The sequence below is a fragment of the Hemitrygon akajei genome, chromosome 12 (genome assembly GCF_048418815.1).
Source record: "Hemitrygon akajei chromosome 12, sHemAka1.3, whole genome shotgun sequence".
NCBI classification, from domain to species: domain Eukaryota; kingdom Metazoa; phylum Chordata; class Chondrichthyes; order Myliobatiformes; family Dasyatidae; genus Hemitrygon; species Hemitrygon akajei.
In genome coordinates this window covers 95,370,167-95,387,145 of record NC_133135.1, presented here as the reverse complement: position 1 = coordinate 95,387,145, position 16,979 = coordinate 95,370,167, and the positions used below count along the sequence as shown (strand labels likewise).

The 16,979-nt window shown below is 40.3% G+C and overlaps 1 protein-coding gene across 2 annotated transcripts in view; it reads right to left on the bottom strand.

The window, feature by feature from the left end:
- Positions 1-16,979, bottom strand: part of stx6 (syntaxin 6) — a 48,722-nt gene that overhangs the window by 27,416 nt on the left and 4,327 nt on the right. The window contains exons 3-7 of one of the 2 annotated variants that reach the window (XM_073063694.1): positions 13,161-13,255; positions 10,822-10,884; positions 8,114-8,236; positions 7,301-7,407; positions 455-549 (exon numbers count right to left, since the gene is read on the bottom strand). In XM_073063694.1, coding sequence (XP_072919795.1) covers positions 455-549; positions 7,301-7,407; positions 8,114-8,236; positions 10,822-10,884; positions 13,161-13,255 — 483 coding nt within the window. The remainder of the gene's footprint in view (positions 1-454; positions 550-7,300; positions 7,408-8,113; positions 8,237-10,821; positions 10,885-13,160; positions 13,256-16,979) is intronic. The other variant, XM_073063695.1, reaches the window with a different exon arrangement.

Genomic DNA, 16,979 nt, shown 5'->3' with positions numbered 1-16,979 from the left:
CTCAAGTGTGGAATAACTAAATACACTTTTAAAGTGCTATACAAAGTGTCAAATGGCCTTCCATGTACAGTGACACTTTCTATCTGAAATAATAACTCTAATTTTTACCCTCCACTGATGCTGAGCAGCAATCCGCTTCCAGCATTTTTATCATTTATAGCATTGACAATATTTCTGTCATATGATTATTACTGTTTGTTGTTGTATTTGATGAAAAATTTATAAGTTTTAATTCTTTTCACAGTAAACAAGTTTACTTAGATGTGATTAGTCAAGAACTTGCATAACTTGCAGCATATTAAATAATTCCACTCTCAGTTTCTCTTCAAGAGAAAAAAAACCTAGGGAAGACAAACATTCTCTTAGGCTTTAGTTCAAAGAAAATAATTAGATTCAAAGAGCTTAATTAGATTCATGCATTTTGGTCTAAGAAAGTTCAGCTCCTCAAACTTACCACTGGTCATGTGGGACACTTTGGCCAGCTTCTTCATTACATTATCCATCCGTGACTGTGTGCTATCCAACTCATAGGAGAACTCGTCAAGCATACTGTGGGAGATTACAGTATACAGTGAAACCTTAAACTAAGGAGTGGGGTCCAATTTCACCCTCCACACGCACTGAATAATTTATAGAACTTGTTACTCACTCCACTTTATATGAGATTTTCCACTTCTCCCTCAGTTACAATGCCTTGCCATGATTGTTCTAAAAATAAAGCTACTTAAGACTTCATCCTTAGTAAGAGCCCCAACAGTATACACCTTCCTTACCTTTACCTCCAAATACATGCAGAAAATAGCCATTCTCCTTCACCAACAAATATCTCACCTCCTTATATATGCATAGCATTCCAACACCTACAAATAAACCCTATCACATCCACATCCCCTCAAAACATACACAAAGACAGAAACACCTTTACTCTAAATATGAGATAAAATAAGTTGCCCCATGGCTCCCCCACACACCCTTGTTCTTCACAAATATATAAAACTCTCGCTGTCAATTCCATCAGTATATACAATGGATTCCACTTAATTGGGCCATCAGTTAATCAGGGTAGCTGCATGTTTGAGACAAGGACAAAAACTAATCAAAAAGACAGAGGGGATCCCCTTCATTTATTTGGGCTACCATGATGCTTAATTGGGATGAGAGACTGTTGCTGAACAGTTTCTAACTAGCATCAGTCACATGCACTTGTGCAGCCATTAGACATTACACCCGTGCTTCAAGCGTACAGTTTTTAAACAGCATCAGTTGCGTGTGTTTGTGTTATGTTGTCCTTTTGGACCAACGTACGCTTATTCAAAAAGCAGTGATTTTTGATCACTTTGGTTTTTTAATTTTGATTTTAAAGAAGTTCAGATCCTTACCAAGATGCCACAAAAAGATTTGACACCAGCCGAAAAAATTATCCTACTGGACCAAATTAAAAGCTATCTGCCTAACACCACTGATTGTCAGCAAGCAGAGATAAACTGGAGTGTTGAAATCTACAATTGCACACTTAATACATCAGCAAGATAATTTGCAAGAAGAATGGGCATTATGCAAGGAACAACAGGGAACTTCCCAAAAATGAAAGTGTAAAGGTAAGGACCCAGATGTTGAAGAGGTCCTCAATCAAGGGTTTCCTATTGTAACTGGACAAGGTGTCCACATCAGTAAATCAATGTTAAAAAACAAGTCAGGGAAGATAGCTAAGAAGCTGGGTCACAAAGATTTTAAAGCAACAAATGTTGCTTTAAATGTTAATGTTTCCGAGAAACTTTGGCTAATTGGGACAGCTACTTAATTGGAACAAAATTAACTGGTCCTGATGTGTCCCACTTTACTGGAATACACTGTATTATTGATTCTATGTAGTTTAAAAATTATAATCCAGTTCTAGACTAAAGCACACACGTTACTCTAGCTACGATGCTATCCCTGCTTGACTGTCATTCAAATGAATGACATCATCCCCAAAGCTAGAAAACAGGGCAGTGAAAAAGCAGGAAATCTCCAATGAACATTAGTAATTGTTGTATTGAGTTTAGGGAAATAGCTCAGGAAGAGAACAACCCCCATTCTGTTCAACAGTTCAGTGCTACAGCCAGTGTCACTAACTCCCTCTCACCTTCTCTCCTAGACCTTTGTTTGCAAATCATTAGCTAGCTATTAACTTCTCTTATTCGTAGTACTTCTGTCAACCTCCATAAGAACAGAACAATGACATTCAGCCCCTTGTTTCCACCACCATTTAATCAAATCATGAGTCTTTTGTATCACAACTCCATCCATTCATCTTGGTCTGATTTGCTGTCAAATAAAAATGAAACAAAGTTTTGAAATTCCCAATTTATCCCTTGCATCAATAGCTTTTGGAAAAGAGCAAGCATCAAACTCATTACCTTTGTGCAAAGATCATCTCCTTTAGTTGTCAGAACCCTTGCCATCTGTCTCCAAAACCTCAGGGTTGATGACAGTCAACCTGCTGTTCTTACCAAGTGCACGCGTGTACCCAGTAACAATAGGGTGAGGTTAGGTGATGGAATCTGTCAAATCTAGCTATAGTGGACACTTTGCTAAAGGCTGTTGCAACTTCTAGAACTGCAACACATCAGTGAAAATTAAGGACATGGAAAACAGAGGGTTGAAGAGAGATCAAAGCAAAGCTTATTTCCATAAACTCACAAGACATTGGAACAAAATTAGGTCATGTTCCTCTTCCATAATGGCTGATTTATTATTCCTCTCAATCCTGTTCTCCCACCTTCGCCACAAAACTTCAAACAATGCCTTTACTAAATCAACAACCTATCAACCTCCGCTTCAAATATACCAATGACTTGGCCTCCCCAGCCATCTATAGTAATAAACTCCACAGATTCACCAACCCCTGGCTAAAGAATTTCCTCCTTATCTCTGTCCTCGTATTCTGAGGCTGTGTCTTTTAGTCCTAGACTCCTCCACTACAGGAAACATCTTCTCCACATCTACTCTATCTAGGCCTTTCAATATTTGAAAGGTTTCAATGAGATTTGCCTTCATTTTTTTAAAACTCCAGCGAGTATAGGCCCAGAGCCATCAAATGCAACTCATATGTTAATCTTTTCATTCCAGGGATCATTCTCACGAACCACCTCCGGACTCTCTCCAATGCCAGCACTTTCTTTCACAAATAAGGGGCCCACAACTGCTCACAATACCCCAAGTGATGTGTAACCAATGACTTATAAAGCCTCTGTACTACATCCTTTTATATGCTAGTCTTCTTGAAATGAATGCTAATGACATGTGGAATTATGACATTGTAGCCATTAGTGAAACTTGGCTACAGGAGGGGCAGGACTGGCAGCTTAATGTTCCAGGGTTCCTATGTTTCAGACGTGATAGAGGCAGAGGGATGACGGGTGGGGGGGGGGGGGGGCAGCATTGCTAGTCAGGGAAAATGTTGCAGCAGTGCTCAGGCAGGACAGATTAGAGGGCTTGTCTACCGAGGTCATATGGGTGGAGCTGAGAAACAGGAAAGGTATGACCACATTAATCGGGTTAAGTTACAGACCACCCAATAGTCAGCGAGAATTGGAGGAGCAAATCTGCAGAGAGATAGCAGACAACTGCAGGAAACATAAAGTCGTGATAGTTGGGGATTTTAATTTTCCACATATTGATTGGGACTCCCATACTGTTAAAGGTCTAGATGGGTTAGAGTTTGTAAAACGTGTTCAGGAAAGTTTTCTAAATCAATATGTAGAGGTACTGACGAGAGAGGATGCAATATTAGATCTCCGATTAGGAAACGAGTTAGGACAGGTGACGGAAGTGTGTGTAGGGGAACACTTTGGTTCCAGTGATCATAACACCAGTAGTTTTAACATGATCATGGATAAAGATAGATCTGGTCCTCAGGTTGAGGTTCTAAACTGAAAAAAGGCCAAATTTGAAGAAATGAGAAAGGATCTAAAAAGCATGGATTGGGACAGGTTGTTCTCTGGCAAGAATGTTGTTGGTAAGTGGGAGGCCTTCAAAGGAGAAATTCTGAGAGTGCAGAGTTTGTATGTTCCTGTCAGGATTAAAGGCAAAGTGAATAAGAATAAGGAACCATGGTTCTCTAGGGATATTGGAACTCTGATAAAGAAGAAGAGAGGGTTGTATGACATGTATAGGAAACAAGGAGCAAATGAGGTACTTGAGGAGTATAAGAAGTGCAAAAAAATACTTAAGGAAGAAATCAGGAGGGCTAAAAGAAGACATGAGATTGCTTTGGTAGTCAGGAAGAAGGTTAATCCAAAGAGCTTCTACAAGTATATCAAGAGCAAAAGGATAGTAAGGGATAAAATTGGTCCTCTTGAAGATCAAAGTGGTTGGCTACGTATGGAACCAAAAGAAATGGGGGATATCTTAAATGGGTTTTTTGCATCAGTTTTTACTAAGGAAACTGGCATGGAGTCAATGGAAATAAGGTAAACAAGTAGTGAGGTCATGGAACCTATACAGATTGAAAAGAAGGAGGTGCTTGCTATCTTGAGGCAAATCAGAGTAGATAAATCCCCAGGACCTGACGGGGAATTCCCTCGGACCTTGAAAGAGACTAGTGTTGAAATTGCAGGGGCCTTGGCAGATATATTTAAAATGTCAGTATATATGGGTGAGGTGCTGGAGGATTGGAGGATAGCTCATGTTGTTCTGTTCTTTAAAAAAGGCTCTAAAAGTAATCTGGGAAATTACAGGCCGGTAAGTTTGATGTCAGGAGTAGGTAAATTATTGGAAGGAGTACTAAGAGATAGGATCTACAAGTATTTAAATAGACAGGGACTTATTAGGGAGAGACAACATGGCTTTGTGTGTAGTAGGTCATGTTTAACAAATCTATTAGAGTTTTTCGAGGAGGTTACAAGGAAAGTGAATGAAGGGAAGGCAGTGGATATTGTCTACATGGACTTCAGTAAGGGCTTTGACAAAGTCCCGCATGGGAGGTTAGTTGAAAGAACATAGAAGGTAAATGGTAGGACACTAAGGAGTGCAGTAGAATAGAGGAATCTGGGAATACAGATACAAAATTCCCTAAAAGTGGCGTCACAGGGAGATAGGGTAGTAAAGTGAGCTTTTGGAAGTATGACCACATTGTAAATCAAAGTTTTGAGTATAAGAGTTGGAATGTTATGGTGAGGTTGTATAAGGCACACATCATATCCTATAAACTTTCCCCCCTTCACCCTTAACCCATGTCCTCTGGTTTTTTTCTACCCTAGCCTCAGTGGAAAAAGCCTCCTATCATTTCAGATCTCCTCCTCCCTCTCCCACTTTCAAATCTCTTACTATCTCTTCTTTCAGGTAGTCCTGACGAAGGGTCTCGGCCTGAAACGTCGACAGTGCTTCTCCCTATAGATGCTGCCTGGCCTGCTGCATTCCACCAGCATTTTGTGTGCGTTGCTTGAATTTCCAGCATCTGCAGATTTCCTCGTGTATGGGCTAAGTTTAATGAGTTGTGGGCATGAAGTTGTGAGGCCGAATTTGGAGTATTGTGTGCAGTTTTGGTCACTGAATTACAGGAAGGATATTAATAAGGTTGAAAGAGTGCAGAGAAGGTTTACAAGGATGTTGCTGGGACTTGAGAAACTGAGTTACAGAGAAAGGTTGAATAGGTCAGGACTTTATTCCCTGGAGCATAGAAGAATGAGGGGAGATTTGATAGAGGTATATAAAATTATGATAGGTATAGATAGAGTGAATGCAAGCTGGCTTTTTCCACTGAGGCTAGGGTAGAAAAAAACCAGAGGACATAGGTTAAGGGTGAAGGGGGAAAAGTTTAAAGGGAACATTGGGGGGGGCTTCTTCTCACAGAGAGTGGCGGGAGTGTGGAATGAGCTACCAAATGAAGTGGTAAATGCGGGCTCGCTTTTCACATTTAAGAAAAACTTAGACAGGTACATGGATGAGAAGTGTATGGAGGGATATGGTCCAGGTGCAGGTCAGTGGGACTAGGCAGAAAAATGGTTTGGCACAGCCAAGAAGGGCCACAAGGCCTGTTTCTGTGCTGTAATGTTCTATGGTTCTATTGTATTTGCCTTCCTTACCACTGACTCAATCTGCAAGTTAACCTTAGGGAATCCTGCACGAGGTCTCTCTAACCCCTTTGCACTTCTGATTTCTGAATTTGTACCTGTTTAGAAAATAGTCTGTGCCTTTATTCCTTCTACCAAACTGCATGACCATATACTTCCCTTCCTTTCACTTCACTCACGTCCTCCTCAACACTACTTGCCCCTCCACCTACCTCTGTACTGTCTGCAACCCTGGCCAGAAAGCAATTACTTCCATCATCTAAATCATTGACATATAATATCAAAGGTAGGGGTCCTAACACTGACCCCTGAGGTACATCTCTAGTCACCAGCATTCAACCAAGAAAGGCTCCCTTTATTCCCAAGCTTTGCCTCCTGCCAGTCAGCCTATCTTCTATCCATCTTTCCTGTAATATCATGGGCTCTTATCTTGTTAAGCAGCCTAATGTGTGACACCATGTTAAAGGCCTGCTGAAAATCCGTATGAACAACATTCACTGTCTCTCCTTTGTTTACCCTGCCTGCTATTTCCTCAAAGAATTCCATCAGATTTGTCAGGCAAGATCACCTCTCAAGGACTTTGGCCTATTTCATCATGTTCCTTCAAGTATCCCAAAACCTCATCCTTAATAATGGACTCCAACATCTTCCCAACCACTGAAGTCTGGCTAACTGGCCTACAATTTCCTGTCTTTTGCCCCCTTCCCTTTTTAAAGAGAGCAGGGACATTTGCAATTGTCCAGTCCTCTGGAACCATTCTAGAATCTTGTGATTCTTGAAAGATCATTACTAATGCCTCCACAATCTCAACTACTTCTTTCAGAGGTGTAGTCCATTTAGTCCAAGTGACTTATCTACCTTCAGACCTTTCAGCTTCCCAAGTACCTTCTCCCTAGTAATAGCAACAAAATTCACTTCTGCCCTCAACTCTCTTGCATTTCTAGCATACTACTGGGTGAGTTCCACTGTGAAGACTGATACAAATACTTATTAATTTTGAGTGCTATATCTTTGTTCCCCATTACTACCTCTCCAGTATCATTTTCCAGCAGTTTGATATTCACTCTCATCTCCCTTTTATTTTTTATATATCCAAAAAATATTGGTATCTTTTACAGTATTGGCGAGCTTACCTTCATATTTCATCTTTATTGCTTTTTTACTTTGGGACTTAGCAGAGCAATGACTGCACAACAGGACAAAAGCGAAACTTAAGGAAAGCATATTTCTGAATTAACACTTACACTGCTTGCTCATCCAACTCATGGCCGATCTTCTGTGACATGTTCTTCAAAACGCCGATGCTGCCTGAAACCAGCTCCAGCTGATCATCCTGTTGCTCCACGATCAACTATGTGGACGAATGGCATTAAAAAAGGTTAACAAAAACCCAAAGTCCCTAGGTCCTCCGTTCCTTAAATAAAGCCACTTATCACCAACACAGGACTGGTAGATTTCTATAACTGAGGATGGTGAGTTCTTTGTGCTGTCCATAAACTCATCTTCCTTTATCTACACAAAGATTCCCCACTTGACCCTAGCTATTTTCCAGTAGATGGTAGTTTTTCTGCTCTCTATAGTGTTCCTCCCTTCTTTGCTCAACTTGTTTTCCTCTTTTTGCTGGATGTAATTCCTTAAGTCTTTGAGTTCACTGTGACACTGGATACAAAAGGTTGCTGTCATTGATAGGCTTCGCAGCCTAGCTTTGTGCTTTGCTTGTACCTACGAGCAGAACACAGCAAAAGCAGGAACCTAAGCTGATGTCAATCACAATTCCCCTGTTTCTTCCTGTCCAGTTTAACAGTGCATTTCCTAATTTCAATTGCATTCAGCCCAGCCTTAGAACCAGATCTGTAATCTGGTGAAGGACAGGGCAATCCTATCAACTGGTTGTGCCTCCTTCTCTCCCTATACAAGCCTTTCTGAGAGGGTGTCATGTCTTAAGTCTGGGCCTCATCCTCCCATCATAGACAAATGCTGTAAGATATTCTACACTTCCATTTCCCCACCCACTGCAATCAACTTGCAGCAATTGTGCTGTCAGTTTGCTTGGTTACCTGCTGTTGCATGTTTTGGTCCTCAATGAACTGAGAATTCACTGCTTGCAGTTCTTGATCAAGTCGGCTGTATTTGTCTGAAGTGGAGCTTGGTCTCTGGCTTCCCCTAGCGCTTAGCAGTGCCTGCACAAACATCAAAGAGCCAGTGCTATTCTCCACACAGTAACATCCCACATTAAAGATAACAGGATAAAAGAACTTGAGTTAATATAGAAAATTCCAAAGCAGTACATAAGAAACCAAACAAATAAGTTTCTAAAACATGATAATAACCAGATCAGTTGTTTTAAAGGCAAAATTGTAAGAATTGGGCCATTTTGTCCATGGGGTCTGCTTCACCATTCAAAGAAAACTGATTTTTTTTGTTTTAATTTTTCAATTGTATTCTCCTGTTTTCTCCTTTAACCCTTAATCAATCAAGAAGCTATTTATCTCTGCTTTAGATGCATCCAATAATAGCCTCCACAGCATTTTATGGCAATGTTCCACGGATTCACCATCCTCTGGCTGAAGAAATTCTTTCTCATCTCAGTTCTAAATAGACATTCCTTTATTCTGAGTCTGTACCCTCAGATCCTGGGCTCCCTCAATATTGAAGACATTCTCTGCAGATCCACCTCATCTTTTATTTTTAAAATAATTTTCAAGATGGTGGCACAAGGCAGCTTGCAGCGGCCACTCTGGAGCTGATTATCTGTTATTTGTGAAGTGGGGTGCCGTGCGCAATCATAATCGATTGAAAACAGATGTGGGAGCACGGAGGAACATCGGGAAATCTCCAGGAAGACCTTCTTCGTTGCTGCTGCTGCTGTGAGGTTCGGGACTCTGCTGGGAAGAACAGGCCCCCAGTCCTTGGGGTCATGTTGCCGATGGCCGATGACTGGGCCGTCTTAATACGCTCGGCAGAGGATGGTGCTCGGAGAAGCTGTGCTGGAGGGGATGGTCATTGGCTCGGAGGTTCAACGGACTTGGAGTCCGCTGTGGTCAGGTTGCTTTCGGTGTGTGCTGCATCTGCGAGGCTGGTTTCGACGGAGCTTTCGTTGTGTGCTGCGTCTGCGAGGCTAAGTTGGGCGGCACCGTGTAAGTCCATAGCGGGGGTATTCCCTTCTGCCGCTGGCGTGGGATGGCGAGTCTGTCAGGACCCCTGGGGACTTGTGGAAACTGTGTGGTGATTTCTTTTGAACTTATAGTCCTTTAACATCTTTGGACTATTTTTACTGTGCCCATAGTCTGTTTTTTTAATCAATTATGCTATTGTTTACACTGTTGTTTACACTATGTGGTTTTGTGCAGGTCTTGTAGCTTTAGTTTTTGGTCTTGTTTGTCTAGTGGATTTGGAGCTCCTTTCTGGGGAACGTGCTAAGATGGTAGCGTGATATTAATACGCAGCAGCCTCTCCGGACTCTGGATTGGGGATTGCCAAACGTTATGTGGATTTTCTGGTGTAGTCTGTTTTGTCATATGCTTTTGTGATATCATTCTGGAGGAACGTTATCTCATTTTTTAAATGCATTGCATTTGTGGTTTCCAAATGACAATAAACTGAATCTGAATCTAGGCTTTTCAATATTAAGTTTTAAGACCATCGTCCTCTGAACTCCATCGAGGAAAGGCCCAAAGAAAACAAAAAATCCTTCAAACTGTGAATGCTATTTTAACAGATAAATACTGGTGAAGATACCAGATAGAACTCACCCATACGGTACTGTGGGTTATTTTACATATGTACACCATGGATGGTAATGGGTTTAATATCTCTTGCTTAATATTTCATCTGAAAGATGGAAAGTACTTAAAACAGCCTGTTTAAATGCTAATGATCCCGAAGATGAATTTGAACCTACAAGGTGAATGGACCCCAGTGTGCAACTGCTGAGTAATATAGGAATATGTGGAACTGGTCTATTTGGCCTAGGCCCAAAGTCAACTAGAATTCAGGTCTGGAAGAACCTGAGATGTCAGTATTCCATGGCTTTCAATTTCCAGCTGTGGTCATACGAGTGGACATTTTCTTCCTCTTAGCTTCTGGAGCCATCTGTCCAACAACATCCCAAACAAAACCAGCCAACAGCCCAACAAATAGAATCACTAACTTTCTGACCAGGGCATCTCGATACTACATCTGCCTTTGCGTTGTTTTTTGGGCACTTCTCCAAATGAGGAAGCCTTCTGAAGAGGCAAATAGTGTCAGTGTAAGTGATTTTAATGAACATGTATTTCTAATCAGCCATGGTAATCATGTTAAAGGGGGTGTAAGAGCTTGTTATGTTGAGGAATGACTTTAATTTTCCAGACAAGTGATTCCAAGCTAGGGAACAGAGCTCTTGGCAAATTGGTACAACACTGAAATAATGCTGACATCATTGACAGTAATTAACAGGCAGTGTGGTTGCACAAAACTTTACAGTACCAGCCACCTGGGTTCAATTCCCACCACTGTCTGTAAGGATTTTATGGTAAGGATTATTCCAAACTGTCCTGTCATTAGGCTTGAGCTAAACTGGGGTTTCTGGGTGGCACAGCTCATGGGTCCGATTCCGCATTGAATCTCAAAAAATAAAATAATCACATCAGGGAAATCCACTGAGAGGTTATGTCTTGTTTACCTTGATGTTATCCAAAGGGCCATGAGAAATCTCAGCTGTGGTGCCTATTACGCACAAGGTTTCTGAATCAATAATAAACAAACGTCAATAAAAGCCACACACCTGTCGGTTTCTCTGTTCCACTAATGCTTGCATCGAAGAACTGGACATGTGATCTTTCATTTCCTGTAAGTACAACAGATTCGGGTTTTACCACAGCAGGTAACTACAAATCTCACCAAATAGGAGTGTTAACCATGATACTGACTGTGTTTCTTTTACCCATCTATTTTGTTCCACTACTGCATATATTAGTGTAACTGAGTAGAAATAAATTCGCATTTCAAACTATGGACAAACCCAAACACAACTAATGTTCTAAAAATCGTGAAGGAAGGAAAGGTAGGGGTGGGTTAAATACATAGCAAAGCTCCTTCTCCAATCCTTTAGCAACTCTGTTAGATTCTAGTGCTTAATCCAAGTTCTCTCAAGAGCAGGGGTTCCCAACCTGGGGTGCGAGATGGAATTTCAGGGGGTGCGACAAAGAGTGGCTTGTGTGTTTGAGTGACAAGTCATGAGTCATCACTCAGACAGCTGCCAGTGTGTCTTGAAAAGTGGTAGTAACGTTTGTCCCAAGCACACTCCAGTCTCCCGCTGCCCGAGTCGAGAGAGACGTAAACTCACTCCAGTCTCCCGCTGCCCAAGTCAGCATTGAGGATTCTCATCAGTGTTACCTGGGAAGTTACACCTCAGAGTTGAGGAGTCTCATCAGTGTTACCTGGGAGTTACACCTCAGAGTTGAGGAGTCTCATCAATTTACTGTTTACAATTTTTTCTGAATAAATTAGAATCTAATTGCTCAATTTATATTTGCATTTTATGCACTGAGTTAAAAGCTTATTTTTTCAAGTTCAATTTGTTCACCCGCAGTATTGTATGTGGTTCAAAAATTAGAAATTAGACTTCATCTTCAAATGTGATATTACTTTTGCGAACATTAATCAAACATTTCCCAGGGGTGTGGGGCATAGAAAAGGTTGGGAACCACTGCTCAAGAGGCACAAAACCTGATGGCAGCAACGAGAAAAGAGCATGGCCTGGGTGGGGAGGATCTTTGATGATGGATGCTGCTTTTCTATGACAACATTTCATGTAGATATGCTTAATTTTGGGAGGGCTTTAACCATGATGTACTGGGCAGAATCCACTACCTTTTGTAGGATTTTCCACTCAAGGCATTAGTGTTCCCATATCAGGCCATAATGCAGCCAAGTCAGCACTCTTTCCACTACACATCTACAGAAGTTTGCCAGGGTTTTTGACGACATGCTAAATCTCCACAGACTCCTGAGGAAATAGAGGAACTGTCATGCTTTCTTCCCAATAATATTAATATGGCGGGTCCAGTTAACCAATGGGAAAGCACTTACTCACTTAATACAAAACAAAGAAACTTCCAGAGCTTTCCATAATTATACTTTGTATAGCCACTAGATGCATAGTAAACTGTTAGAACTACTTAAATATAAGCAGATAATTGTTAAACTGCGAGGAAAATAACAAACAGACGGATCTAACGGATTCCAACATGCTTTTTACACTTCCCACACTAGACACTGGTACTGTGTTCCATATGACCAACAGGATTCTAATGCTCCCTCAAACACCCCAAGCCAAGATGGTCAGTCAAATTGTTTGGTTGATGTGCAGGTTACCTAAATGGCCTCAGTTATAGAGCTAAATCATGGCTACAAACACAGTGTAGAAAATGTATACTTGAAAACCACATCTGTAGGAGTTATCTTTCCATGATTTGTCCTGCATCTTCTTCCCATATCAGCAATAAGAATATGAATATCAAAACACATCAGTATTCTAAGATCTTTCATAGTTAATACGTTTGACTTTGATTACCATTTATCATTTCCTCATGGAAATGCTGGAATAAGCCAGAGGGCACTTTACAGTCCAATGTACTTATGGGAAAGATTGCAGAGGGAGCATTGCTCTGTACTAAACCTGGCCTTCACTTCCCTAAAGATTTTTTGGTATGTCTATAACAAGGAAATGACATTTTGTTCCCTCCTGAAACAGTTTTAGGACATCAGTTCAGTTTTCAATTACAATCAGACAGCAGGCCATTGACTTTAAACTGTGTGAGATTTGAAATTATTTTCTGGATTATCCATTCATCTTCCACACAGGCAAACAACTTAACTAATACCTTGCACCAAAGTTAACTCCAGACACTAATACATTTTTAGCAATAGCATTAACCACAAAAGAGGACAATTTTGTACTCCCTCTCCTCACAATCTTCCCTGTTATTCTCTCAAGTCTCATTGTGTCCTTGCCCAACAATAGGAGATACTGATCCTCAACCTCCCATAGCCCCGGCCTCCGGTTTACACTGCCACAACTCACATGAAGCACTCATTTTCACAAGCATCAGCAAGGCTTACCTTTACAATTTGTTTTGTACTGGTAATGAACGCTTTCCTTTTACTCAATTCTGCTGGATTGAGGTTAAACTTGCGAGGGTTTGTCTCCACGATGCGTAATGTGCAGTTCAGGCAAACTAACTGATGCATGTATGGTAGATTTAAACTCAACAACAAATTATATTGTCTTTAACATAATGAATTATGTGCTTTGTAGAAACATAATCAAATCCAGTAAAAAAAATTAATTACTCAGATTATAGCATTTTTTAGCTTTAATTGCCTTTACATACTCAGGGGGGAAAAAATGCCCTTGCCACCAAACATTTCAAAATCCCATCTTTTGCTCTCACTCTTTCCCACATCACCCCAACTTAGGCACAAATAGCAATCTCCTCCCAAATTACTCAATTTAAAATATACTTTAAACCTATAGGCAATAAGGTAAACTCCACAACCTCCTTTTGGTGCCATCCCAACATTACTGTTGTTATAAAGATGTCAGATTCTGATCTGTTTCTATATATACTTTCACCTAACAAATAATTCTTGTGTTTGGTAGCTTGGCTGAATCTAATTCTCTTTTCAAACAATGATGGATTATTGTAGTCTAAAAGCAAGAACCACAGAAAATGGAATCCTGAAATAAAAACAGAAAATGCTGCTAAGTTACTATACAATTTTTATTTTCTGTTTCAATTTCTGATTTCCTGCTTCTGCAATTTAGTTTTAGCTCTTGGTCACCATCCTGTCACAACCATTCTGGCACTCAACAACACTCTTTCTTCTCTGCAACTTAAATCACACTTAATTTCCATTTTTTCAGTTCTGAAAATGTTCAGTTCAATTCTCTGGTTTCTCTCTCCATCAACACCACCTGACCTGGTGACTATTTCCAGCATTTTCTACAAACCCCATTTCCAGAAAAGTTGGGATATTTTCCAAACTGCAATAAAAAAAATCTGTCATATGTTAATTCACGTGAACCTTTATTTAACTGACAAAAGTACAAAGAAAAGATTTTCAATAGTTTTACTGACCAACTTAATTGTATTTTGTAAATATACACAAATTTAGAATTTGATGGCTGCAACACACTCAACAAAAGTTGGGACAGAGGCATGTTTACCATTGTGTTACATCACTTTTCCTTTTAATAACACTTTTTAATCGTTTTGGAACTGAGGATACTAATTGTAGTAGATTTGCAATTGGAAATTTTGTCCATTCTTGCTTGATATAAGACTTCAGCTGCTCAACAGTCCGTGGTCTCCGTTGTCTGATTCTTCTCTTCATGATGCGCCATACATTTTCAATAGGAGATAGATCTGGACTGGCAGCAGGCCAGTCAAACACACACACTCTGTGTCTACAAAGCCACGCTGTTGTAGCCCGTGCAGAATGAAGTCTGGCACTGTCCTGCTGAAATAAGCATGGACATCCCAGGAAGAGACATCGCCTTGATGGCAACATATGTCTCTCTAAAATCCTAATAGACGCCTCAGAGTAAATGGTACCTTCACATACATGCAACTCACCCATGCCGTGGGCACTGATGTACCCCCATACCATCACAGATGCTGGCTTTTGCAGATAACAATCAGGATGGTCGTTTTCATCTTTGGCATGGAGAACTCGACACCCGTTTTTTTCCAAAAACTAGCTGAAATGTGGACTCATCTGACCACAGCACACGGTTCCACAGTCTTTCGGTCCACCTGAGATGAGCTCAGGCCCAGAGAACTCACCGGCGTTTCTGCATAGAGTTGATGTATGGCTTCCTCCTTGCGTAATACAGTTTCAAGTTGCATTTGTGGATGCAGCGATGGACTGTGTTAAGTGACAATGGTTTTCCGAAGTACTCCCGAGCCCAAGTGGCTATAATTGTCACAGTAGCATGACGGTTTCTTAGGCAGTGCCGCCTGAGGGCTCGAAGATCACGCACATTCAACAGTGGTTTCCGACCTTGCCCTTTACGCACTGAGATGTCTCTGAATTCTCTGAATCTTTTCACAATATTATGTACTGTAGATGTTCAAAGACCTAAATTCTCTGCAATCTTGCGTTGGGAAATGTTCCTTTTGAACTGACTAACAATTCTCTCACGAATTTTGGCACAAAGGGGTGAGCTATGACCCATCCTTGCTTGCAAAGACTGAGCCTTTGATGGACGCTACTTTTATACCCAGTCATGATACCTCACTTGCTACCAATTAGCCTGCTTAATGTGGAGTCTTCCAAACTAGTGTTACTTGAATATTCTGTGCACTTTTCAATCTTATTTTAACTCTGTCCCAACTTTTGTTGAGTGTGTTGCAGCCATCAAATTCTAAATTTGTGTATATTTACAAAATACAATTAAGTTGGTCAGGAAAACTATTGAAAATCTTTTCTTTGTACTTTTGTCAGTTAAATAAAGGTTCACGTGAATTAACATATCACAGATTATTGTTTTTATTGCATTTTGGAAAATATCCCAACTTTTCTGGAAATGGGGTTTGTACTTTTATTAAGGTATTACAACTTGATTTAACAATACTGTCACCAAATTCAATTTGCTAGTAAGCACAACTACTTTAACATTTACTTTGGGAAATTATTCCAGTTACTCAAATATTAGCCATTGGAAATTCCATCACGGGGCAACTTACTTCCAGTATTAATGCTGGTTGTAAATTGGACAGTGAACTTCACTTCCAGTTTTAATCATTGCGTGATAACACATAGCTGGCTTACTGTAGGTCTGTTCACCAAATTTCAGAACAGATGTGGTGACATCTAAGTGTCTTAGGCACATACAGTCGTGCTAGCAAGTTTGTGAACCCTGTAGAATTTTCTTTATTTTTGCATAAATATGACCTAAAATGTGATCAGATCTTCACGCAAGTCCTAAAACAAGATAAAGAGAATCAAATTAAATTAAAAATTATATTTGTTCATTTATTTATTGAGAAAAATGATCCAATATTACACGTATTTGTTGGTAAAAGTAAGTGAACCTTTGGAGTAATGCCTTCTACAAAATCTTTTTGGAGTCAGCTGTTTCAATCAGTAAGATGAAATTGGAGGTGTGGGTTCTGGAGCTACCTTGCCCTATTAGAGAGACACATAAAGTCAGGCTTTTGGCAGAGCCTGCTCTTCTCAAGAAATATCTGCTTATGTGCACCATGCCTCAATCAAAATAACTTTCAGAGGATGTTAGTAGAATTGTACATTGATAGCTGGAAAAGGCTACAAAAGCATTTTGAAAGACCTGAATGATCATCAGTCCACAGCAAGAGAAATTGTCTACAAATGGAGGAAACTCAGTATTGTTGCTACTCTCCCTAAGAGTGGGCATCCTACAAAGATCACACCAAGAGCACAATGTACAATGCTAAAGTAGGTGAGAAGGAACCCAAGGGTAACAGCAAGAGCTGCAAATATCTTGAGAACTTACTAAAGTCTCTGTTTGTGCATTCACTATAAGAAAAACACTTAATATGACTAGTGTTCATGGAAGGACACAACAGAGGAAACCACTGCTCTTGGAAAAAAAAATATTGCTGCATATCTGAAGTTTGCAAAAGACTACCTGGATATTCTATAATGCTTCTGGGACAATGTTCTGTGTACATATGAAACAGAAGTTGAACTTTTTGGCAGAAATGCACATTGCTATGTTTGGAGGGAAAAAAGCACTGCACAACAACACCAAAACCTCATCCCAAATGTGAAACGTGGTGGAAGGAGCAACATGGTTTGGAGCTGCTTTGCTGCCTCAGGGCCTGGACAGCTTGCAATCATTGAGGGGACAATGAATTCAAAATTGTATCAAGACACTTTACAGGAGAATGTCAG